The 26274-nt window shown below is 49.8% G+C and overlaps 1 protein-coding gene across 1 annotated transcript in view; it reads right to left on the reverse strand.

The window, feature by feature from the left end:
• Positions 1-17653: 17653 nt before the first annotated feature.
• The window catches only part of LOC135560315 (glutamate receptor ionotropic, NMDA 2A-like), a 124644-nt gene continuing 116023 nt past the window's right edge, over positions 17654-26274 (reverse strand). The window contains exons 3-5 of the mRNA XM_065002172.1: positions 20987-21115; positions 20594-20766; positions 17654-17954 (exon numbers count right to left, since the gene is read on the reverse strand). Coding sequence (XP_064858244.1) covers positions 17654-17954; positions 20594-20766; positions 20987-21115 — 603 coding nt within the window. The remainder of the gene's footprint in view (positions 17955-20593; positions 20767-20986; positions 21116-26274) is intronic.

The raw sequence follows: 26274 nt of genomic DNA on the forward strand, positions 1-26274 counted from the left end.
GTAATGTATTACAACTGTCTACAACATAGTTCTACAGTAATATACTGTCTACAACATAGTTCTACAGTAATATAGTTAAACTGTCTACAACATAGTTCTACAGTAATGTATTAAAACAGTGTACAACATAATTCTACAGTAATATATTAAAACAGTCTACCCAACGTAGTTGTACTACAGTAGCAGTCAAAAGTTTGGACACACCTACTCATTCAAGGGTTTTTCTTTATTTTTACTATTTTATACATTGTAGAATAATAGTGAAGACATCAAAACTATGAAATAACACATATGGAATAATGTTGTTTCCAAAAATGGTTAAACAAATCCAAATATGTTTTATGTTTTGAGATTCGACCAAGGAGCCACCCTTTGTCTTGATGACAGCTTCGCACACTCTTGGCATTCTCTCAACCAGCTTCATGAGGTAGTCACCTGGAATACATTTCAATTAACAGGTGTGCCTTGTTAAAAGTTCATTTGTGGAATTTCTTTCCTTCTTAATGGGTTTTGAGCCAATCTGTTGTGTTGTGACAAGGTAGGGGTTGTATACAGAAGATAGCCCTATTTGGTAAAAGACCAAGTCCATATTATGGCAAGAACAGTTCAAATAAGCAAAGAGAAACGTCAGTCCAACATTACTTTAAGACATAAATGTGAGTCAATCCGGAAAATTCTTCAAAAGTTTCTTCAAAGTGCAGTTGCAAAAACCATCAAGCACTATGATGAAACTGGCTCTCATGAGGACCGCCACAGGAAAGGAAGACCCAGAGTTACCTCTGCCGCAGAGGATACATTTATTAGAGTTACCAGCCTCAGAAATTGCAGCCCAAATAAATGCTTCACAGAGTTCAAGGAACAGACACATCTCAAAATCAACTGTTCAGAAGAGACTGCGTGAAATCAGGCCTTCATGGTCGAATTGCTGCAAGGAAACCGCTATTAAAGGACACCAATAATAAGAAGAGACTTGCTTGGGCCAAGAAACACGAGCAATGGACATGAGACCGGTGGAAATCTGTCCTTTGTGTCCGAATGGAGATTTTGATTCCAACCACCGTGTCTTTGTGAGATGCAGAGTAGGTGAACGGATGATCGCCGCATGTGTGGTTCCCACCGTGAGGTGAGGCATGGAGGTGTGATGGTTTGCTGGTGACACTGATCAGTGATTTAACTTAGAATTCAAGGCACACTTAACCATCAAGGCCACCACAGCATTCTGGAGCAATACGCCATCCTGTGTGGTTTGCGTTTGTTTCTCAACAGGACAATGACCCAACACACCACCAGGCTGTGTAAGGGCTATTTGACCAAGAAGGAGAGTGATGGAGTGCTGCATCAGATGACCAGGCCTCCAAAATCACCCAACCTCAACCCAATAGAGATGGTTTGGGATGAGTTGGACCGTAAAGTGAAGGAAAAGCAGCCAACAAGTGTTCAGCATATGTGGGAACTCATTCAAGACAGTTGGAAAAAGCATTCCAGGTGAAGCTGGTTGAGAGAATACCATTAGTGTTCAAAGCTGGGCTATTTGACCAAGAAGGAGAGTTGGAAATCTGTCCTTTAGTCTGAATTTATATAGTAGTCCAAATGTTTGGTTCCCACTGTGAAGCATGGAGGAGGAGGTGTGATGTCTTTGTGAGACGCAGAGTAGGTGAACGGATGACCTCCGCACGTGTGGTTCCCACTGTGAAGCATGGAGGAGGAGGTGTGATGTCTTTGTGAGACGCAGAGTAGGTGAACGGATGACCTCCGCACGTGTGGTTCCCACTGTGAAGCATGGAGGAGGAGGTGTGATGTCTTTGTGAGACGCAGAGTAGGTGAACGGATGACCTCCGCACGTGTGGTTCCCACTGTGAAGCATGGAGGAGGAGGTGTGATGTCTTTGTGAGACGCAGAGTAGGTGAACGGATGACCTCCGCACGTGTGGTTCCCACTGTGAAGCATGGAGGAGGAGGTGTGATGTCTTTGTGAGACGCAGAGTAGGTGAACGGATGACCTCCGCACGTGTGGTTCCCACCGTGAAGCATGGAGGAGGAGGTGTGATGTCTTTGTGAGACGCAGAGTAGGTGAACGGATGACCTCCGCACGTGTGGTTCCCACCGTGAAGCATGGAGGAGGAGGTGTGATGTCTTTGTGAGACGCAGAGTAGGTGAACGGATGACCTCCGCACGTGTGGTTCCCACTGTGAAGCATGGAGGAGGAGGTGTGATGGAGTGTTTAAAAAAAAAAATTGGTGACACTGTCTGTGATTTATTTAGAATTCAAGGCACACTTAACCAGCATGGCTACCTCAGCATTCTGCTGCGATACGCCATCCCATCTGATTTGGGCTTAGATTGACTACGATTTCTTTTTCAACTGGAGCAATACGCCATCCTGTGTGGTTTGCGTTTGTTTCTCAACAGGACAATGACCCAACACACCTACAGGCTGTGTAAGGGCTATTTGACCAAGAAGGAGAGTGATGGAGTGCTGCATCAGATGACCTGGCCTCTGCAATCCCCCAACCTCAACCCAATAGAGATGGTTTAGCATGAGTTGAGTGAAGGAAAAGCAGCCAACAAGTGCTCAGCATATGTGGGAACTCCTTCAAGACTGTTGGGAAAAGCATTCCAGGTGAAGCTGTTTTGAAAGAATGCCAAGAGTGTGCCAAAAGCTGTCATCAAGGCAAAGAGGTGGCTACTTTGAAGAATCTATAAAATCTAAAACATATTTGGATGTTTAACAATTTTTGGAAACTACATTATTATTTCATAGTTTGGAATGTCTTCAGTGTGTGTGTGTGTGTGTGTGTGTGTGTGTGTGTGTGTGTGATACAGTAGTTATATGGACTCGTTCAGTGTGTGTGTGTGTGTGTGTGTGTGTGTGTGTGTGTGTGTGTGTGTGTGTGTGTGTGTGTGTGTGTGTGATACAGTAGTTTTATGGACTCGTTCCTGAGATACGGTGACATCCTATTTTCCCTCTTCATGTTTACTGACTGTATACATCACATGTGTGTTGTTTCAGTCCATTCAAGATATATTGATTCCAGATATGCTTCCTCTTGGCTGAGGTCCCAGATGTTGATATGCTGAAAATAAGGAGGATTTCTGATGCGTTTCTGAGTTTTCAGCTCAATCATTTGACAAATATGAAATCCCATATTTTTTATTTTCATGCACAGATAATTTTGGATATCAGTATGGCCGGATATTGACTCATTAGATATCCTGAGATCGGCCTATGAGGACATCTTATTTTCTCCATATGATGACCAATACAGACAGTAAGCCTACGTGGTATATTTTCTCAGCACATATTAATGCTTATGACTGAGGTCCATATCAGGATCTTTGATATTGTAGCGACCCGCACAGACAGCTGTGTGTTATGTGCTAGGCTAGGAGGTGGTTGCGTTGTACTGACCAGTACCCGGTGTTCGCGGGGTCCGACATGTCAATCAACCTGCTATCTGCCAATCACGGGAATGCCTGGAATGTTCTGATGCCGGGCATCCTGGTGGTTGGCGGAGTGGCGTGGAGGGGGGTTGGGCATTGGAAGTTAAGACCAGGTTCAGCCTTTGTTCTCTCTCTCTTTACGTCTGGGCTTCACAAGAGAAGGTCACGATTGGCTTGTGGGTTATCTGTCATCTATTTGGCGTGTGCTACGGCCCAAACAGTAGCCTGTGTAAAGTTGGTTCAATAAACCGTCAATTCGCACACTCAAGCCTCTGTCTGGACAATTGTTCATTTATGATCTAGTCAGGTCATTACATTGGTGTCAGAAGTAAAAACGTTGATACAAGTTAGCCAGCTAGCTAGCTGACTTATGTGGCTAGCTACCGTAGGTGAGAACGGGGATTGAAAATGCTTCGAGGGAATCCGAAAGTGAAGGTGGAGGTAGGGGACGATTATGGCCAAGGAGGTGCGTGTGAATGGACGTCGGGGTTCTGTCTGAGGAGATCGCCAGGGCGTCGGAGCGCAGAGGCCGCTTGAGGGAGGACGTTAGAGTGATGGTGGCTGAAGCGGGCATGAGTGCTTCGTCGAGTGTATTTCGCGCGGATTCTGGTGGGCGGACCGAAGTGGCGACGTCGACGCGGCGTGACGAGGAATCTGGGGCTCAGGATGTAAACAAACATGGCGGCGCCCAGTTCCCGGCTGCGTCCGTATCTGTTAAGACCCCGAAGTATTCCGGTAAGGCGGATTGGGAAGCTTTTCATGCTCAGTTTGAACTGTTAGCTCATTTTAGGGGGTGGTCGGATGAAGAAAGGGCACTGCAGTTGGCTTTATGCCTCACGGATGAAGCTCTGTCCTGTATGATATTGATTAGCCCCGAGGACAGGCATGATTATGGTGCTCTAGTGGGAGCACTGAGGAGGCGCTATGGACAGTGTGTACAGCCCGGGCTACTGCGCTCCGAACTGAGGAATAGACGCAGGCAGCCTGGAGAGCCTCTACGGGTGCTAGCTAATGACATTGAGAGCCTCTCTCGGCGGGCATATGCTCACATGCCCCCCTCCGTGCAGAGCGAGCTAGCACGGGACCAGTTCATACAGGCGCTCTCCCCTACGGAGCTGCGCATACAGACCCAGCTGGCTCATCCTGAGTCATTGCAGACAGCCTTGGAGATGGCTTTGGAGAGGGAGCTGGTGTGGGCTGGGGCTTCAGCTGGGGCTTTGGTGGGGGTGCAGGGAGACACACCCTCTGTGCGAGCTGGGGGGCAGAGCAGCCCGGAGCCGGAAAAGCCTGCTTGGGTGGCAGAAATGACAGAACTCATTCGGGCTGTGTCCCTACAGGCGGCACGAAACACAAGCCCTGGTCCCAGGGTCTGCTGGGGTTGTGGCCAGCCAGGCCATCTGCGCCGTTATTGCCCCATGTCCCCCAGAGCTCAGGGAAACGGCTCGGGGTCCGCATAGACCGGGTAGTGCGGACCCCTGGCTTTCTATCCCAACCACCATCATCTTCAGGAGGAGCCCACCGGCACAGACGGGGAAGCAAGGCTCCACTTCCCCCAGAAGCAGACGAGGGCAAGCGGAGGGAGCCTGTTGTTGTGGTGGGCCGGACCTGTGTTGGGGACTTTTGTCATGTCCCTGTCACTGTGGAGGGGGTGCCCTGCTCCGCCCTGGTGGACACTGGGTCCACAGTAACCCTGGTGAGGCCAGATATTGTGCCAGGTTGGACTCAGTGTGAGCCTACAACTGTGCAGCTCCGCACAGTCACAGGTGAGCTGGCACCCATGAAAGGGAAGGGAATAATGACTCTGACAGTAGGGGGCAGGACTGTGCGTCATCCTGTGTGGGTGGCGGCTGTGCAGGACCCTTGTATCCTGGGGTTGGACTTTCTTAGGAGCACAGGCTGCCAGTTAGACCTAAATAGGGGCACACTGAGCTTCCAGGGAGGGACGGAAGTCACCATGGCCCCCCTAATGTCACATTCACTCAACCCAACAAACCCTTTACTCCAACAGTTAAAGCAGCAGAGACTCATGGCTGCGCCCCTCCCCCACAGCTGTGTGTGACTTTTCCCCAGTCCCCCTGTCACCTACGGCGGTGTGTTACATTCCCCAGCTACCTCCATGACACAGCCCTCTGTGAGCCCGGGCCGCACCCCCAGCCCAGCTACCCCAGATGGGAGAGGAGAGGACACTGTCTGCAGTGAGGGAGATATGGGGGAGGAACTGTGTTGGTCTTGACCCTGAGCAGCAGGAACGGTTGTGGCAGTTGCTGTTTGAATTCAGAGACAGCTTTGCGTTGAGTGAGGAAGAGGTGGGTCAGACTCTTCTGGTGCAGCATGAGATCGACACAGGTGATGCTCGACCCATCAAGATGCGTCCCCGCCGTATCCCGCTGGCACGCCAGGAGGCGGCAGACAAGGCTGTGTTGGAGATGCAGCGGGCAGACTTCATTGAGCCCTCAGACAGCCCCTGGGCGGCGCCAGTCGTCATGGTTCCGAAGAAGGGGGGCAAGCTGAGGTTCTGTGCGGACTACAGGCGGCTGAATGAGGTAACCAGGAAGGACTCATACCCCATACCACGTATCGATGAGTCGCTGGACCTGGTTAGGGGTCCTCCTGGTTCTCCTCACTAGACCTCCGCAGTGGCTACTGGCAGGTGCCCCTCTCCCCAGAGGCCAGAGCCAAAACTGCGTTCTCCACTAACAGAGGACACTGGCAGTTCAAGGTCCTGTGCTTTGGCCTGTGCAACGCTCCAGCTACTTTTGAGCGTTTGATGGACAGGGTGCTGGATGGCATCCCCCGACAGCAGTGTCTGGTATACCTCGATGACATCCTGGCCCATGGCAGCTCCTTCCAGTCAGCCCTGGGGGCGCTACGGTGTGTGCTGGAGAGGGTGGCTGCCGCAGGTCTGAAGCTCCACCCCGAGAAGTGCCACTTCATGAGGAGAGAGGTGTCCTTCTTGGGCCACCGAGTGGGGAAGGAGGGGATCAGCACCATGGAGGACAAGGTAGGGGCTGTCAGAGACTGGCCCACCCCCACCGACCAGCGTCAGCTGAAGAGCTTCCTGGGCCTGGCCTCGTACTACAGGAGGTTTGTACGGGGCTTCTCAAGCGTTGCTGCTCCACTGAACCGCCTGCTGCCGAAGGACAAGGCTTTCACTTGGACAGTGGAGTGTGAGGAGGCGTTCAACACCCTCAAACGTGCACTGATCGAGGCCCCGTGCTCGCCCCCCCTGACCTCACCTTGCCCTTTATCCTGGACACAGACGCGAGCAATGTGGGCATGGGTGGGGTGCTGGCCCAGGTGGGGCCAGAGGGGGAGAGAGTGGTGGCGTACTTCAGCAAAACATTTGACAAGCATGAGCGCCGCTACTGTGTCACCCGGCGGGAGCTCTTGGCTGTTGTGGCTTCCGTCAAACACTTCAAGTACTACCTGGGTGGTCTGCCCTTTACTGTAAGGACTGACCACTCTGCTCTCCAGTGGCTCATGTCTTTCAGAGAGCCAGAGGGGCAGGTGGCACGCTGGTTGGAGGAGCTTCAGCTGTATGACTTCACGGTGGTGCACAGGGCAGGGGCACGCCACTCCAACGCCGACGCCATGTCCCGTCGGCCCTGTACTGCAGACGGCTGCCGCCACTGTGAACGGAGAGAGGGACGGGAGAGAGCTGCGGGCAGAGGAGGGTGTCTGTGCCACAGTGTGTCGGGCGAGCGGGCCTGTCTGCTGTGAGCTGCAGACTGTCGACGTGGCTGAATGGCGGCAGCAGCAGGGACGGGACACAGACCTACAGCCAGTGCTACAGTGGGTAGAGGCGCAGGTGAGGCCACCATGGGAAGAGGTGACAGCGCTCTCACTCGCGACCAAAGGGTTGTGGTCGAAGTTTGAGAGACTGCGGCTGGCTGATGGCGTGCTACAGCGGGCATGGAAGGAGTCAGCTACGGGAGAGGAGAGGTGGCAGGTGGTGGTCCCAAAAGCATTGCGGGAGGCTGTGCTCCAGAGTACTCATGGGGGGGTGGGGACTGGACACTTTGGGGTCACAAAAACACTGCGCCGTCTCCGTCAGGGCTTCTACTGGGGGCAGCACAAGAGGGATGTGGAGGACTTTTGTCGCCGCTGTGACAACTGCACAGCGAGAAAGGGCCCCCCAGGCCGCTCTCATGCTCAGCTCCAACAGTTCCCAGTGGGGGCTCCCATGGAGAGGGTGGGAGTGGCCTTCGATACTGTGAACCATCAGATCCTCCTCTCCACCCTCTCCGAGTTGGGCATCTCCGGCGCGGCCCACGCTTGGATTGCGTCCTACCTGACAGGTCGCTCCTACCAGGTGGCGTGGCGAGAATCCGTCTCCACACCACGTGCTCTCACCACTGGTGTCCCCCAGGGCTCTGTTCTAGGCCCTCTCCTATTCTCGCTATACACCAAGTCACTTGGCTCTGTCATAACCTCACATGGTCTCTCCTATCATTGCTATGCAGACGACACACAATTAATCTTCTCCTTTCCCCCTTCTGATGACCAGGTGGCGAATCGCATCTCTGCATGTCTGGCAGACATATCCGTGTGGATGACGGATCACCACCTCAAGCTGAACCTCGGCAAGACGGAGCTGCTCTTCCTCCCGGGGAAGGACTGCCCGTTCCATGATCTCGCCATCACGGTTGACAACTCCATTGTGTCCTCCTCCCAGAGCGCTAAGAACCTTGGCGTGATCCTGGACAACACCCTGTCGTTCTCAACTAACATCAAGGCGGTGGCCCGTTCCTGTAGGTTCATGCTCTACAACATCCGCAGAGTACGACCCTGCCTCACACAGGAAGCGGCGCAGGTCCTAATCCAGGCACTTGTCATCTCCCGTCTGGATTACTGCAACTCGCTGTTGGCTGGGCTCCCTGCCTGTGCCATTAAACCCTACAACTCATCCAGAACGCCGCAGCCCGTCTGGTGTTCAACCTTCCCAAGTTCTCTCACGTCACCCCGCTCCTCCGCTCCCTCCACTGGCTTCCAGTTGAAGCTCGCATCCGCTACAAGACCATGGTGCTTGCCTACGGAGCTGTGAGGGGAACGGCACCTCAGTACCTCCAGGCTCTGATCAGGCCCTACACCCAAACAAGGGCACTGCGTTCATCCACCTCTGGCCTGCTCGCCTCCCTACCACTGAGGAAGTACAGTTCCCGCTCAGTCCAGTCAAAACTGTTCGCTGCTCTGGCCCCCCAATGGTGGAACAAACTCCCTCACGACGCCAGGACAGCGGAGTCAATCACCACCTTCCGGAGACACCTGAAACCCCACCTCTTTAAGGAATACCTAGGATAGGATAAAGTAATCCCTCTCACCCCCCCCCCTTAAAAGATTTAGATGCACTACTGTTCCACTGGATGTCATAAGGTGAATGCACCAATTTGTAAGTCGCTCTGGATAAGAGCGTCTGCTAAATGACTTAAATGTAAAATGTAATGTAGTTGGGCCGTTCCCCACCACAGACAGTGGAAACCGCTGGGTGCTCACGGCCATGGACTATTTCACAAAATGGCCCGAGGCCTATGCTCTGCCTGACCAGGAGGCAGAGACCATCGTCGACGCCCTGACAGCGGGGATGTTCAGCAGGTTTGGAGCTGCAGAGTCCATCCACAGCGACCAAGGCAGAAACTTTGAGTCCCGTGTGTTCGCCACCATGTGTGAGAGGCTGGGTATGCACAAGACCCGCATTACTCCTCTCCATCCTCAAAGTGATGGCCTTGTGGAGCGCTTCAACAAAACGCTTGGACAGCAGCTGGCCATCGTCTCTTCCAAACACCAGCGTGACTGGGACAAGCACCTGCCTATGGTCCTCATGGCATGCCGCTCCGCTGTCCAAGACTCCACCTCCTGCACGCCTGCCCTCCTCATGCTGGGGAGAGAGATCCGCACCCCTGCGGAGATGGCGTTTGGTCGGCCCCTGGATAGCCCTCATGTTCCTCCGGGGCCGGAGTATGCCCGGAGACTCCAGGACCGCCTGGAGACAGCCCACACCTTCGCCAGAGAGCAGCTGGTGAATGCAGGTGTGAGGCAGAAAAGGAACTATGACGTGCACACCCGGGGAAGGCACTTTGTGGCTGGGGAGCTGGTCTGGGTCTACAGCCCCTAAGGAAAAAAAGGCAGATGCCCCAAGTTGGACAGTCACTGGGTGGGACCCTGCAGTGTCCTGGAGAGGGTAGGGGAGGTTGTGTACCGGGTGCAGCTTCCTCCCAGGGGAGAAAGGTGGCACTGCACCGGGACAGGTTAGCCCCATACAGAGGGGCCTCTTCTCCCCAAACCCCAGGAACCCCCACAATTCCCCTCTCTGGCAATGACATTCTCCAGGCACCCACCCTCAGGTGCCGCAGACAAGGCTCCAGACAGCCCACTCCCCTGTCTCCCCCTGTGTCACCGCGTGGTTCCCCAGAACCACGGACTGTATTACCCGTTCCCGCTTCCTTGTCCCCCATATCCCTGCCTTCATCCCCTGGTTCCCAGAGGGGCACTCTGCGACCATCACGGCCACGCAGGCAAAGGAGACCTCCGGGTCGCTTCAGAGACTTTGTTTGTTCCCTCGGGGACGAGGGACTTTGTGGTGGGGGGGCTGTGTAGCGACCCGCACAGACAGCTGTGTGTTATGTGCTAGGCTAGGAGGTGGTTGCGTTGTACTGACCAGTACCCGGTGTTCGCGGGGTCCGACATGTCAATCAACCTGCTATCTGCCAATCACGGGAATGCCTGGAATGTTCTGATGCCGGGCATCCTGGTGGTTGGCGGAGTGGCGTGGAGGGGGGTTGGGCATTGGAAGTTAAGACCAGGTTCAGCCTTTGTTCTCTCTCTCTTTACGTCTGGGCTTCACAAGAGAAGGTCACGATTGGCTTGTGGGTTATCTGTCATCTATTTGGCGTGTGCTACGGCCCAAACAGTAGCCTGTGTAAAGTTGGTTCAATAAACCGTCAATTCGCACACTCAAGCCTCTGTCTGGACAATTGTTCATTTATGATCTAGTCAGGTCATTACAATATGCTTAAATAAGAACAATATTTTCTGAAGGCTTATTTGAGTTTTTAAGGACAAGGCTCAACAATTTGACAAACATTATTAAATCCATATCGTTCTTTCAGACTCCAGCTAAACGTTCTGTATTTCATCTGCATAAAGGCGCGAGCTAAACGCACTGTAACTGGTAGCCTAGCAACAAGAATCACCTCTTTTTCTGTTGCGGAGTTTCAACTGTCATTTTTTTTAAAATTTGGTCGCGTGGGTAAATGGTGTGCGGTCGAACGGACAACTGGACCAACGAAGAAGTGAGAAGCTGTTCAGAAAATACCTCAAAGAAGTGGACCGCGAAATTGAGTAGCTAATTTCATGTTTTATTTATCTTAGAAACCAGACTAAAGAACGTCCAGCCTCTCTCTGAACGTTAGCTAATTTGGCCAGCCCAGTCCAGCCTCTCTCTGAACGTTAGCTAATTTGGCCAGCAGCCCAGTCCAGCCTCTCTCTGAACGTTAGCTAATTTGGCCAGCCCAGTCCAGCCTCTCTCTGAACGTTAGCTAATTTGGCCAGCAGCCCAGTCCAGCCTCTCTCTGAACGTTAGCTAATTTGGCCAGCAGTCCAGCCTCTCTCTGAACGTTAGCTAATTTGGCCAGCAGTCCAGGCTCTCTCTGAACGTTAGCTAATTTGGCCAGCAGCCCAGTCCAGCCTCTCTCTGAACGTTAGCTAATTTGGCCAGCAGTCCAGGCTCTCTCTGAACGTTAGCTAATTTGACCAGCAGCCCAGTCCAGCCTCTCTCTGAACGTTGGCTAATTTGGCTAGCAGTCCAGTCCAGCCTCTCTCTGAACATTATGCTAATTTGGCCAGCAGCCCAGTCTCTCTCTGAACTTTAGCTAATTTGGCCAGCAGCCCAGCCTCTCTCTGAACGTTAGCTAATTTGGCCAGCCCAGTCCAGCCTCTCTCTGAACTTTAGCTAATTGGCCAGCAGTCCAGCCTCTCTCTGAACATTATGCTAATTTGGCCAGCAGCCCAGTCTCTCTCTGAACTTTAGCTAATTTGGCCAGCAGCCCAGCCTCTCTCTGAACGTTAGCTAATTTGGCCAGCCCAGTCCAGCCTCTCTCTGAACGTTAGCTAATTTGGCCAGCAGTCCAGGCTCTCTCTGAACGTTAGCTAATTTGACCAGCAGCCCAGTCCAGCCTCTCTCTGAACGTTAGCTAATTTGGCCAGCAGCCCAGCCTCTCTCTGAACGTTAGCTAATTTGGCCAGCAGCCCAGTCTCTCTCTGAACATTATGCTAATTTGGCCAGCAGTCCAGCCTCTCTCTGAACTTTATGCTAATTTGGCCAGCAGCCCAGTCTCTCTCTGAACATTATGCTAATTTGGCCAGCAGCCCAGTCTCTCTCTGAACGTTAACTAATTTGCCCAGCAGCCCAGTCCAGCCTCTCTCTGAATGTTAGCTAATTTGGCCAGCAGTCCAGCCTCTCTCTGAATGTTAGCTAATTTGGCCAGCAGTCCAGCCCTCTCTCTGAACTTTAGTTAATTTGGCCAGCAGTCCAGCCTCTCTCTGAACGTTAGCTAATTTGGCCAGCAGTCCAGCCTCTCTCTGAATGTTAGCTAATTTTGCCAGCAGTCCAGCCTCTCTCTGAACTTTAGTTAATTTGGCCAGCAGTCCATCCTCTCTCTGAACGTTAGCTAATTTGGCCAGCAGCCCAGGCTCTCTCTGAACGTTAGCTAATTTGGCCAGCAGCCAGTCTCTCTCTGAACGTTAGCTAATTTGGCCAGCAGCCCAGCCTCTCTCTGAACGTTAGCTAATTTGGCCAGCAGCCCAGCCTCTCTCTGAACGTTAGCTAATTTGGCCAGCAGTCCAGCCTCTCTCTGAACATTATGCTAATTTGGCCAGCAGTCCAGCCTCTCTCTGAACTTTATGCTAATTCGGCCAGCAGCCCAGTCTCTCTCTGAACATTATGCTAATTTGGCCAGCAGCCCAGTCTCTCTCTGAACGTTAACTAATTTGACCAGCAGCCCAGTCCAGCCTCTCTCTGAATGTTAGCTAATTTGGCCAGCAGTCCAGCCTCTCTCTGAATGTTAGCTAATTTGGCCAGCAGTCCAGCCTCTCTCTGAACTTTAGTTAATTTGGCCAGCAGTCCAGCCTCTCTCTGAACGTTAGCTAATTTGGCCAGCAGTCCAGCCTCTCTCTGAATGTTAGCTAATTTTGCCAGCAGTCCAGCCTCTCTCTGAACTTTAGTTAATTTGGCCAGCAGTCCAGCCTCTCTCTGAACGTTAGCTAATTTGGCCAGCAGCCCAGGCTCTCTCTGAACGTTAGCTAATTTGGCCAGCAGCCAGTCTCTCTCTGAACGTTAGCTAATTTGGCCAGCAGCCAGTCTCTCTCTGAACATTAGCTAATTTGGCCAGCAGCCCAGTCCACTCTCTCATTTTTTAATTGAACCTTTATTTAACTAGGCAAGTCAGTTAAGAATAAATCCGTATTTATAATGACGGCCTACCACCGGTCAAACCCGGACGACGCTGGGCCTCCCAATCACGGCCGGTTGTGATACAGCCTAGAGACGCCTCTAGCTCTGAGCTGCAGTGCCTTATACTGCTGGAGCCTGTCTACTCCTTATATCTAATAACATGTCAGATATTCGGGAATATATATAAAGATATTCCCCTGATTACTGACCGTTTTCGCCCAGGGATAGTTATAAGAATCAGCAGCAGAGAGACTAAGAGACATGCTTGTGGCTCTCATTATATCAGACAACGAGAGGAAGCTTAAAAGCTGCAACTCTCAAATGCGAAAAGAAATGTGTGTGTGTGTGTGTGTGTGTGTGTGTGTGTGTGTGTGTGTGTTTGAGGCCTCCTTTCTTCTACAGAGTGTCTGCATTAACTACCACAGGGACTGACTGCCACAGATACTAACAGAGAGACAGAGAGGGAGAGATTGTTTATTGTTTATCCTGTTCCACTGGATGTCATAAGGTGAAAGCACCAATTTGTAAGTCGCTCTGGATAAGAGCGTCTGCTAAATGACTTAAATGTAAATGTTAAATGTTTATTTCACTTTATATATTCACTTTATATATTATCTACCTCACTTGCTTTGGCAATGTTAACACATGTTTCCCATGCCAATAAAGCCCTTGAATTGAATTGAATTGAAAAATTGAGAGAGAGAGAGAGAGAGACAGACAGACAGACAGACAGACAGACAGACAGACAGACAGACAGAGAGAGAGAGAGAGAGAGAGAGAGAGAGGACAGAGAGAGAGAGGACATGAACCACTACACACAGACACAGACAGACAGACAGACAGAGAGAGGACATGAACCACTACACACAGACAGACAGACAGACAGTACTGCATACTGTAGTTATATAGAGAAAGTACTGCAGTAGTGAGTCATTTAGCAGACTCTCTGATCCAGAGACACTACAGTAGTGAGTCATTTAGCAGACTCTCTGATCCAGAAACATTACAGTAGTGATTCATTTAGCAGACTCTCTGATCCAGAGTCACTACGGTAGTGAGTCATTTAGCAGACTCTCTGATCCAGAGCCACTACAGTAGTGAGTCATTTAGCAGACTCTCTGATCCAGAGACACTACAGTAGTGAGTCATTTAGCAGACTCTCTGATCCAGAGACACTACGGTAGTGAGTCATTTAGCAGACTCTCAGTGAGTCATTTAGCAGACTCTCTGATCCAGAAACACTACAGTAGCTAGTCATTTAGCAGACTCTCTGATCCAGAAACACTACAGTAGTGAGTCATTTAGCAGACTCTCTGATCCAGAGACACTACAGTAGTGAGTCATTTAGCAGACTCTCTGATCCAGAGACACTACGGTAGTGAGTCATTTAGCAGACTCTCTGATCCAGAGACTCTACAGTAGTGAGTCATTTAGCAGACTCTCTGATCCAGCGAGACCTACAGTAGCAACTAGGGTTAAGTGCCTTGCTCAAGGGTACATTGACTATACCATAAAGTCTGAGGAACTGTCTGTAGATATTAGAGATAGAATTGTGATGAGGCATATATCTGGGTTGATCATGAAATTATTCTTGTTGTGTTGTAAGTTTCCAAGAGCACAGTGGTCTCCATCGTCCATCAGAGTCTACCCAGACTCTGCCTAGAGCTGGTCTCCATCAGAGTCTACCCAGACTCTGCCTAGAGCTGGTGTCCATCAGAGTTTACCCAGACTCTGCCTAGAGCTGGTGTCCATCAGAGTCTACCCAGACTCTGCCTAGAGCTGGTGTCCATCAGAGTCTACCCAGACTCTGCCTAGAGCTGGTCTCCATCAGAGTCTACCCAGACTCTGCCTAGAGCTGGTGTCCATCAGAGTTTACCCAGACTCTGCCTAGAGCTGGTGTCCATCAGAGTCTACCCAGACTCTGCCTAGAGCTGGTCTCCATCAGAGTCTACCCAGACTCTCCCTAGAGCTGGTGTCCATCAGAGTCTACTCAGACTCTGCCTAGAGCTGGTGTCCATCAGAGTATACCCAGACTGCCTAGAGCTGGTGTCCATCAGAGTCTACTCAGACTCTGCCTAGAGCTGGTGTCCATCAGAGTCTACCCAGACTCTGCCTAGAGATGGTCTTCTGACCAAACTGAGCAACCGGGCCAGAAGGACCTTGGTCAGAACCTCAGAGTTCCTTGGCTGAGATGGGAGAACCTGCCAGAAGGACAACAGTCTCTACAGCACTTCACTTCACCAATCTGGACTTTACGGGAGAGTGGCCATACAGAAGCCACTCGTGGGAAAAAAGGTCACATGACACCTGGAGTTAGCAAACAGGTCACATGACACCTGGAGTTAGCAAACAGGTCACATGACACCTGGAGTTAGAAAAAAGGTCACATGACACCTGGAGTTAGCAAACAGGTCACATGACACCTGGAGTTAGAAAAAAGGTCACATGACACCTGGAGTTAGCAAACAGGTCACATGACACCTGGAGTTAGAAAAAAGGTCACATGACACCTGGAGTTAGCAAAAAGGTCACATGACACCTGGAGTTAGCAAACAGGTCACATGACACCTGGAGTTAGAAAAAAGGTCACATGACACCTGGAGTTAGCAAAAAGGTCACATGACACCTGGAGATAGCAAACAGGTCACATGACACCTGGAGTTAGCAAACAGGTCACATGACTCCTGGAGTTAGCAAACAGGTCACGTGACATCATAAGGCAAAAGATGCTGTAGTCTGATGAGACAAACATGTACCTATTTGGCCTGAACGCAAAGACCAACGTCTGGAGAAAACCAGGCACAGCACATCACCCGTCTAACACCATCCTACAATGAAGCATGGTGGTGGCAGCTTCATGCTATGGGGAGGTTTTCCAGCGGTAGGGACTGGATCGAGGGGACAATGAATGGAGCCAATTACAGGAAAATCCTTAGTGAAAACCTGCTTCAGAGTGCAAACAACCTTAGATGAGGGATGAAGATTCACCTTCCAACAGGACAATGAATCCAAGCATACCGCCAAAGCAATGCTGGAATGGATTCAGAATAAGAATGTGAAACTCCTTGAGTGGCCCAGGCAAAGCCCAGACTTGAATCCCATTGAAAATCTGTGGAAATTACTGTTCACCGCCATTTCCCCATCTAACTGAAGAGAGATTACGAAGAATGGGAGAAAATCCCCAAATCCTGATGTGCAAAGCTGATCCAGACATCCCCAAGATGACTCAAAGCTGAGCCAGACATACCCAAGACGACTCAAAGCTGATACAGACATACCCAAGACGACTCAAAGCTGAGCCAGACATACCCAAGACGACTCAAAGCTGATACAGACATACCCAAGACGACTCAAAGCTGATCCAGACATACCCAAGACGACTCAAAGCTGATACAGACATACCCAAGATGACTCAATGCTGATACAGACATACCCAAGACGACTCAAAGCTGATACAGACATACCCAAGACGACTCAAAGCTGATCCAGACATACCCAAGACGACTCAAAGCTGATACAGACATACCCAAGATGACTCAATGCTGATACAGACATACCCAAGACGACTCAAAGCTGATCCAGACATACCCAAGACGACTCAAAGCTGATACAGACATACCCAAGACGAATCAACACTGATTCAGACATACCCAAGACGACTCAAAGCTGATACAGACATACCCAAGACGACTCAACACTGATTCAGACATACCCAAGAGGACTCAAAGCTGATCCAGACATACCCAAGACGACTCAAAGCTGATACAGACATACCCAAGACGACTCAAAGCTGATACCGACATACCCAAGAGGACTCAAAGCTGATACAGACATACCCAAGACGACTCAACGATGATACAGACATACCCAAGAGGACTCAAAGCTGATACAGACATACCCAAGACTGTAAAGCTAATACAGACATACCCAAGACGACTCAAAGCTGAGCCAGACATACCCAAGACGACTCAAAGCTGATCCAGACATACCCAAGACGACTCAAAGCTGATACAGACATACCCAAGACGACTCAAAGCTGATACAGACATACCCAAGACGACTCAACAATGATACAGACATACCCAAGACGACTCAAAGCTGATCCAGACATACCCAAGACGACTCAAAGCTAATACAGACATAATCAAGACGACTCAAAGCTGATCCAAACATACCCAAGACGACTCAAAGATGATACAGACATACCCAAGACAACTCAAAGCTGATACAGACATACCCAAGACGACTCAAAGCTGAGCCAGACATACCCAAGACGACTCAAAGCTGATCCAGACATACCCAAGAGGACTCAAAGCTGATCCAGACATACCCAAGACGACTCAAAGCTGACCCAGACATACCCAAGACGACTCAAAGCTAATACAGACATACCCAAGACGACTCAACACTGATTCAGACATACCCAAGAGGACTCAAAGCTGATACAGACATACCCAAGACGACTCAACACTGATACAGACATACCCAAGACGACTCAAAGCTGAGCCAGACATACCCAAGACGACTCAAAGCTGAGCCAGACATACCCAAGACGACTCAAAGGTGATCCAGACATACCCAAGACGACTCAAAGCTGATCCAGACATACCCAAGACGACTCAAAGCTGAGCCAGACATACCCAAGACGACTCAAAGATGTAATTGCCGCCAAAAGGTGCTTCTACAAAGTATTGACATTGTGGGGCATTATGTGATAAATAAAATGTTATTTGATTTTGATAGGACACACACACCACTCCCTCTTTTACCCTCTCAGGGCGCTGGGCAGAGTCTTTCCCTTCTCTGATTGGCTGTAGCAGTTCCCTTGGGGTTCTGGCACCTCCCCTTTCTCTCTCAGCATGGCGACGGCTGCCGTGGCGATGATGCCCACTCCGTCTCTAAGGCGGCTCTCCAAGGGATACTCCATCTCGTTGTAGGACACAGAGATCATCCCCAGGGGATAGATGTCTGGGGTGAAGTCGGGGTTCCCTGTGGTCAGACTTGGTACGATCCAGATGTAGCCCGACCCAGTCAGACCCAGAGACCTGGCCTCTTCCAATATATACCTGCAGGGGGATCAGATTGTTTAGAATAGTATACTGGAGAAGGAAGATGAAGTGAGACATCCCACTCCCTCATTTGTAAGGTTTCAACGGAAATCAATGAACTAAGTAGACCAGAACCAGGTGCTACATCACTGGTGTCTAAGAGGCAGCTACTCCATTTTAAGTAGACAATGGTAAACGGCCTGACTGAGCTATGTTTATGAACTAATATATTGACGGTCCAGGATCAACACAGTTAAATGGTGAACCAGGATCAACACAGTTAAATGGTGAACCAGGATCAACACAGTTAAATGGTGAACCAGGATCAACACAGTTAAATGGTGAACCGGGATCAACACAGTTAAATGGTGAACCGGGATCAACACGGTTAAATGGTGAATCAGGATCAACACAGTTAAATGGTGAACCGGGATCAACACAGTTAAATGGTGAACAGGGATCAACACAGTTAAATGGTGAACCAGGATCAACACAGTTAAATGGTGAACCAGGATCAACACAGTTAAATGGTGAACCGGGATCAACACAGTGAACCAGGATCAACACAGTTAAATGGTGAACAGGGATCAACACAGTTAAATGGTGAACAGGGATCAACACAGTTAAATGGTGAACAGGGATCAACACAGTTAAATGGTGAACCGGGATCAACACAGTTAAATGGTGAACCGGGATCAACACAGTTAAATGGTGAACCGGGATCAACACAGTTAAATGGTGAACCAGGATCAACACAGTTAAATGGTGAACCGGGATCAACACAGTTAAATGGTGAACCAGGATCAACACAGTTAAATGGTGAACCAGGATCAACACAGTTAAATGGTGAACCAGGATCAACAACACAACACAACATAATATAACAGCAGTACAGCAGTATAACAGCCTCTAGTACCTAGCCTCTTCCTAGCAGCAGTATAACAGCCTCTAGTACCTAGCCTCTTCCTAGCAGCAGTATAACAGCCTCTAGTACCTAGCCTCTTCCTAGGAGCAGTACAGCAGTATAACAGCCTCTAGTACCTAGCCTCTTCATTGGAGCAGTATAACAGCCTCTAGTACCTAGCCTCTTCCTAGCAGCAGTATAACAGCCTCTAGTACCTAGCCTCTTCCTAGGAGCAGTACAGCAGTATAACAGCCTCTAGTACCTAGCCTCTTCCTAGCAGCAGTATAACAGCCTCTAGTACCTAGCCTCTTCCTAGCAGCAGTATAACAGTCTCTAGTACCTAGCCTCTTCCTAGCAGCAGTATAACAGCCTCTAGTACCTAGCCTCTTCCTAGCAGCAGTATAACAGCCTCTAGTACCTAGCCTCTTCTTAGCAGCAGTATAACAGCCTCTAGTACCTAGCCTCTTCCTAGTAGCAGTATAACAGTCTCTAGTACCTAGCCTCTTCCTAGTAGCAGTATAACAGCCTCTAGTACCTAGGCTCTTCCTAGTAGCAGTACAGCAGTATAACAGTCTCTAGTACCTAGCCTCTTCCTAGTAGCAGTATAACAGCCTCTAGTACCTAGCCTCTTCCTTGGAGCAGTATAACAGCCTCTAGTACCTAGCCTCTTCCTTGGAGCAGTATAACAGCCTCTAGTACCTAGCCTCTTCCTAGTAGCAGTATAACAGTCTCTAGTACCTAGCCTCTTCCTTGGAGCAGTACAGCAGTATAACAGCCTCTAGTACCTAGCCTCTTCCTTGGAGCAGTATAACAGTATAACATCCTCTAGTACCCAGCCTCTTCCTAGCAGCAGTATAAAAGCCTCTAGTACCTAGCCTCTTCCTAGCAGCAGTATAACAGCATCTAGTACCTAGCCTCTTCCTAGCAGCAGTATAACAGCCTCTAGTACCTAGCCTCTTCCTAGCAGCAGTATAACAGCCTCTAGTACCTAGTCTCTTCCTAGCAGCGGTATTACAGCCTCTAGTACCTAGCCTCTTCCTTGGAGCAGTACAGCAGTATAACAGCCTCTAGTACCTAGCCTCTTCCTAGTAGCAGTACAACAGCCTCTAGTACCTAGCCTCCTCCTAGCAGCAGTATAACAGCCTCTAGTACCTAGCCTCTTCCTAGTAGCAGTACAGCAGTATAACAGCCTCTAGTTCCTAGCCTCCTCCTAGCAGCAGTATAACAGCCTCTAGTACCTAGTCTCTTCCTAGCAGCAGTATAACAGCCTCTAGTACCTAGCCTCCTCCTAGCAGCAGTATAACAGCCTCTAGTACCTAGCCTCTTCCTAGTAGCAGTACAGCAGTATAACAGCCTCTAGTTCCTAGCCTCCTCCTAGCAGCAGTATAACAGCCTCTAGTACCTAGTCTCTTCCTAGCAGCAGTATAACAGCCTCTAGTACCTAGCCTCTTCCTTGGAGCAGTATAACAGCCTCTAGTACCTAGCCTCTTCCTAGTAGCAGTATAACAGCCTCTAGTACCTAGCCTCTTCCTAGCAGCAGTATAACAGCCTCTAGTACCTAGCCTCTTCCTAGTAGCAGTATAACAGCCTCTAGTACCTAGCCTCTTCCTAGTAGCAGTGTAATAGCCTCTAGTACCTAGCCTCTTCCTAGTAGCAGTATAACAGCCTCTAGTACCTAGCCTCTTCCTAGTAGCAGTATAATAGCCTCTAGTACCTAGCCTCTTCCTAGTAGCAGTATAACAGCCTCTAGTACCTAGCCTCCTCCTTGGAGCAGTACAGCAGTATAACAGGACTCTGGATCCTCTTCAGCTGGATATGAGCTTTAGAGTTGGCGTCTCCGTCCACAGCGTCCAGCGTGACGACGCTCTGAAGGTCCCAACGCACAAAGCTGTGGTCCACCGTCACACGCAGGACATTAATGAACTCCTACAGACAGACACAACGGTTACTGGGGGTTGGGGGTGTGTTGTGTCTGTCTGTCTGTGTGTGTGTGTGTGTGTGTAATGTGTGTGTGTGTGTGTGTGTGTAATGTGTGTGTGTGTGTGTGTGTGTGTGTGTGTGTGTGTGTGTGTGTGTGTGTGTGTGTGTGTGTGTGTGTGTGTGTGTGTGTGTGTGTGTGTGTGTGTGTGTGTGTGTGTGTGTGTACCTGGTACCCGGGGAACTTAGAGGTGACTATAGAGAAGATGTGCCAGTCATATTCCTCCATGATATTCATCATCAGTAACGCCTCCTGCATCAGAGACGCTCCAAACTGGAAGAATGTGGACTCCACATCCTGGGGAGGGAGAGGGGGGGGTAGAGAGGGGGAGAGGGAAGGGAGAGGAGAGGTGAGGGAGTGGAGAGTGGAGAGAGGGAGGGAGAAGGTATTGTTACCAGGCATGTCACAGAAGTAGAAAGCTAATATCAGTAGAGAGAGGAGGTAGAGAGAAGAGGTAGAGAGAGGGCCTGGTGATGACAGATGGAGAGAGGAGGTAGAGAGGGGAGGTAGAGAGGGGAGGTAGAGAGAGGAGGTAGAGAGAGGGCCTGGTGATTACATATGGAGAGAGGAGGTAGAGAGAGGGCCTGGTGATTACATATGGAGAGAGGAGGTAGAGAGAGGAGGTAGAGAGAGGGCCTGGTGATTACATATGGAGAGAGGAGGTAGAGAGATGAGGTAGAGAGAGGAGGTAGAGAGAGGAGATAGAGAGAGGGCCTGGTGATTACATATGGAGAGAGGAGGTAGAGAGAGGAGGTAGAGAGGGGGGGTAGAGAGGGGAGGTAGAGAGAGGGCCTAGTGATTACATATGGAGAGAGGAGGTAGAGAGGGGGTAGAGAGAGGAGGTAGAGAGAGGGCCTGGTGATTACATATGGAGAGAGGAGGTAGAAAGAGGAAGTAGAGAGAGGAGGTAGAGAGGGGGTAGAGAGGGGAGGTAGAGAGAGGTAGAGAGGAGGTAGAGAGAGGAGGTAGAGAGAGGAGGTAGAGAGAGGGCCTGGTGATTACATATGGAGAAAGGAAGTAGAGAGAGGAGGTAGAGAGAGGGCCTGGTGATTACATATGGAGAGAGGAGGTAGAGAGAGGAGGAAGAGAGAGGAGGTAGAGAGCGGAGGTAGAGAGGGGAGGTAGAGAGAGGAGGTAGAGAGAGGGCCTGGTGATTACATATGGAGAGAGGAGGTAGAGAGAGGGCCTGGTGATTACATATGGAGAGAGGAGGTAGAGAGAGGAGGTAGAGAGCGGAGGTAGAGAGAGGAGGTAGAGAGAGGGCATGGTGATTACATATGGAGAGGAGGTAGAGAGGGCCTGGTGATTACATATGGAGAGGAGGGACCGCAACAGTACTTCACAAGATGAATCTCCTTCATTCTCTCTCTCTATCTCCCTCTCCCTCCCTCCAATTTGTAAGTCGCTCTGGATAAGAGCGTCTGCTAAATGACTCTCTCTCCAAATCTCTCTCCTCTCCACCTCTCTCTATCTCCCTCCCTCTCCTCTCTCTCCACTCTCCCTGCCATTCTCTCTCTCTCCCTCTCTCTCTATCTCCCTCTCCCTCCTCTCTCTCCACTCTCTCCCTCTCCACCTCTCTATCTCCCTCCCTCCTCTCTCTCCACTCTCTCCCTCTCCACCTCTCTCTATCTCCCTCCCTCCTCTCTCTCCACTCTCCCTGCCACTCTCTCTCCACTCTCTCCCTCTCCACCTCTCTCTATCTCCCTCCCCCTCTCTCTCCACTCCCACTCCACCTCTCTCTATCTCCCTCTCCCTCCCTCCTCTCTCTCCACTCTCTCTGCCACTCTCTCTCCACTCTCTCCCTCTCCACCTCTCTCTATCTCCCTCCCTCCCTCCTCTCTCTCCACTCTCTCCCTCTCCACCTCTCTCTCTATCTCCCTCTCCCTCCCTCCTCTCCCTCCTCTCTCTCCACTCCTCTCTCTCCACTCTCTCCCTCTCCACATCTCCCTCTCCCTCCCTCCTCTCTCCACTCTCTCCCTCCCTCCTCTCTCTCCACTCTCTCCCTCTCCCCCCTCCTCTCTCTCCACTCTCTCCCTCTCCACCTCTCTCTATCTCCCTCTCCCTCCCTCCTCTCTCTCCACTCTCCCTGCCACTCTCTCTCTCTCCACCTCTTTCTCTCCACATCTCTCCATATCTCCCTCTCTGTATCTACACTCTCACTCTATCTTATCCACTATCTCTTTTGTCAGGCTGTATGTTGTAGCATCAGTAGTGTCAATGTCTCTACTGTAGATGGAACTCTGTGTAGGAGTAGTAACATCAGCACTGTAGTATCAAGGTCTCTACTCACCATCTCTGTCTGTCTGTCTCTCTCCATCTCTCTGTCTGTCTGTCTCTCTCCATCTCTCTCTCTCTGTCTGTCTCTCTCTGTCTGTCTCTCTCCATATCTCTCTCTGTCTGTCTCTCTCTGTCTGTCTCTCTCCATCTCTCTCGCTGTCTCTCTCCTTCTCTCTATCTGTCTGTCTCTCTCCATCTCTCTCTCTGTCTGTCTCTGTCTCTCTCCATCTCTCTCTCTCTGTCTGTCTCTCTCCATCTCTCTGTCTCTGTCTCTCTCTTTCCATCTCTCTCTCTCTGTCTGTCTCTCTCCATATCTCTCTCTGTCTGTCTCTCTCTGTCTGTCTCTCTCCATCTCTCTCGCTGTCTCTCTCCATCTCTCTATCTGTCTGTCTCTCTCCATCTCTCTCTCTGTCTGTCTCTGTCTCTCTCCATCTCTCTCTCTCTGTCTGTCTCTCTCCATCTCTCTCTCTCTGTCTGTCTCTCAATTCAATTCAATTCAATTCAAGGGCTTTATTGGCATGGGAAACATGTGTTAACATTGCCAAAGCAAGTGAGGTAGACAACATACAAAGTGAATATACATCCTCTTGCAGGCTTGTTTTCGAGTTGCTGTGCGTTTTGTTGCCAACCTATTTTGCTACCTGACAACGTTACGGTTTTCACTTTTTAATTACCGTTCATATATTTATTTATTTTTTCCTCAACTTTTTCACTCCGGACGCTTTATCTGGACACGATTCGTCAGGACCTCCAACAGCCGAAGCTAAGTAGTAACATTAACATGATGCCTTCTAATTGCAGCCGCTGTGCTCGCCTTACGGCGAGGATAGCTGTACTGCAAGCCCAGCTTCAGACGCAATCGTTAGGCAAGGGTAATTTTAGTGTAGGAAAGGATGAAACAGCGTCTGTGCCACCAGTAAGTACAGATAGTAGTATAAATCCCCTGGCACAGTCCCCGCAGCCGGACAACTTTCTCACGGTTTCTGGAAGGAAATGCTGTAGGAACGCTCAACCGGTGTCGCTCATTCAGCCGACAGAAACTTTCAACCGGTTTTCCCCATTAAGCAGCGGGTCGGTGTCAGAGGCCGAGTCTTCTCTGGTCTCTACTCCTCCCGTTACGGGGTCTGAGACGCCGAAGCTTCCCACCATTAGCTCTGACAAATTGAAAACTCTAGTCATTGGCGACTCCATTACCCGCAGTATTAGACTTAAAGCGAATCATCCAGCGATCATACACTGTTTACCCGGGGCAGGGCTACCGACGTTAAGGCTAATCTGAAGATGGTGCTGGCTAAAGCTAAAACTGGCGTGTAGTGTTTTAATTTTTTTTTTTTTAATTTTACCTTTATTTAACCAGGCAAGTATTAGAGATTCTTATTTTCAATCCCTGGGAACGTCGGTTAACTGATGTTAGGATGAAACAGTCAGAGATCACTAGTCAAGCTCTAACCACTAGCTTCTGCGTATAGAGATATATCAGCAGTCAGAATCAGATGTAGCTTCTGCATCGAGAAAGATGTGTCGGCAATAATGTCTCTGGCCCCCTCCCAGTTAGGGGAGTGATGAGCTCTACAGCAGAGTCTCACAACTCAATCGCTGGTTGAAAACTGTTTTCTGCCCCTCCCAAAAGATAGAATTTGTAGATAATTGGCCCTCTTTCTGGGACTCACCCACAAACAGGACCAAGCCTGACCTGCTGAGGAGTGACGGACTCCATCCTAGCTGGAGGGTGCTCTCATCTTATCTACCAACATAGACAGGGCTCTAACTCCTCTAGCTCCACAATGAAATAGGGTGCAGGCCAGGCAGCAGGCTATTAGCCAGCCTGCCAGCATAGTGGAGTCTGCCACTAGCATAGTCAGTGTAGTCAGCTCAGCTATCACCATTGAGACCGTGTCTGTGCCTCGACCTAGGTTGGGCAAAACTAAACATGGCGGTGTTCGCCTTAGCAATCTCACTAGGATAAAGACCACCTCCATTCCTGTCATTACTGAAAGAGATCATGATACCTCACTTCTCAAAATAGGGCTACTTAATGTTAGATCCCTTACTTCAAAGGCAATTATAGTCAATGAACTAATCACTGATCATAATCTTGATGTGATTGGCCTGACTGAAACATGGCTTAAGCCTGATGAATTTACTGTGTTAAATGAGGCCTCACCTCCTGGCTACACTAGTGACCATATCCCCCGTGCATCCCGCAAAGGCGGAGGTGTTGCTAACATTTACGATAGCAAATTTCAATTTACAAAAAAAAAAAAAATGACGTTTTCGTCTTTTGAGCTTCTAGTCATGAAATCTATGCAGCCTACTCAATCACTTTTTATAGCTACTGTTTACAGGCCTCCTGGGCCATATACAGCGTTTCTCACTGAGTTCCCTGAATTCCTATCGGACCTTGTAGTCATTGCAGATAATATTCTAATCTTTGGTGACTTTAATATTCACATGGAAAAGTCCACAGACCCACTCCAAAAGGCTTTCGGAGCCATCATCGACTCAGTGGGTTTTGTCCAACATGTCTCTGGACCCACTCACTGTCACAGTCATACGCTGGACCTAGTTTTGTCCCATGGAATAAATGTTGTGGATCTTAATGTTTTTCCTCATAATCCTGGACTATCGGACCACCATTTTATTACGTTTGCAATTGCAACAAATAATCTGCTCAGACCCCAACCAAGGAACATCAAAAGTCGTGCTATAAATTCACAGACAACACAAAGATTCCTTGATGCCCTTCCAGACTCCCTCTGCCTACCCAAGGACGCCAGAGGACAAAAATCCGTTAACCACCTAACTGAGTATCTCAATTTAACCTTGCGCAATACCCTAGATGCAGTTGCACCCCTAAAAACTAAAAAAATGTCTCATAAGAAACTAGCTCCCTGGTACACAGAAAATACCCGAGCTCTGAAGCAAGCTTCCAGAAAATTGGAACGGAAATGGCGCCACACCAAACTGGAAGTCTTCCGACTAGCTTGGAAGGACGGTACCGTGCAGTACCGAAGAGCCCTTACTGCTGCTCGATCATCCTATTTTTCTAACTTAATTGAGGAAAATAAGAACAATCCGAAATTCCTTTTTGATACTGTCGCAAAGCTAACTAAAAAGCAGCATTCCCCAAGAGAGGATGACTTTCACTTTAGCAGTGATAAATTCATGAACTTCTTTGA

This window comes from Oncorhynchus nerka, linkage group LG15 (assembly GCF_034236695.1).
Source record: "Oncorhynchus nerka isolate Pitt River linkage group LG15, Oner_Uvic_2.0, whole genome shotgun sequence".
Taxonomy (NCBI): domain Eukaryota; kingdom Metazoa; phylum Chordata; class Actinopteri; order Salmoniformes; family Salmonidae; genus Oncorhynchus; species Oncorhynchus nerka.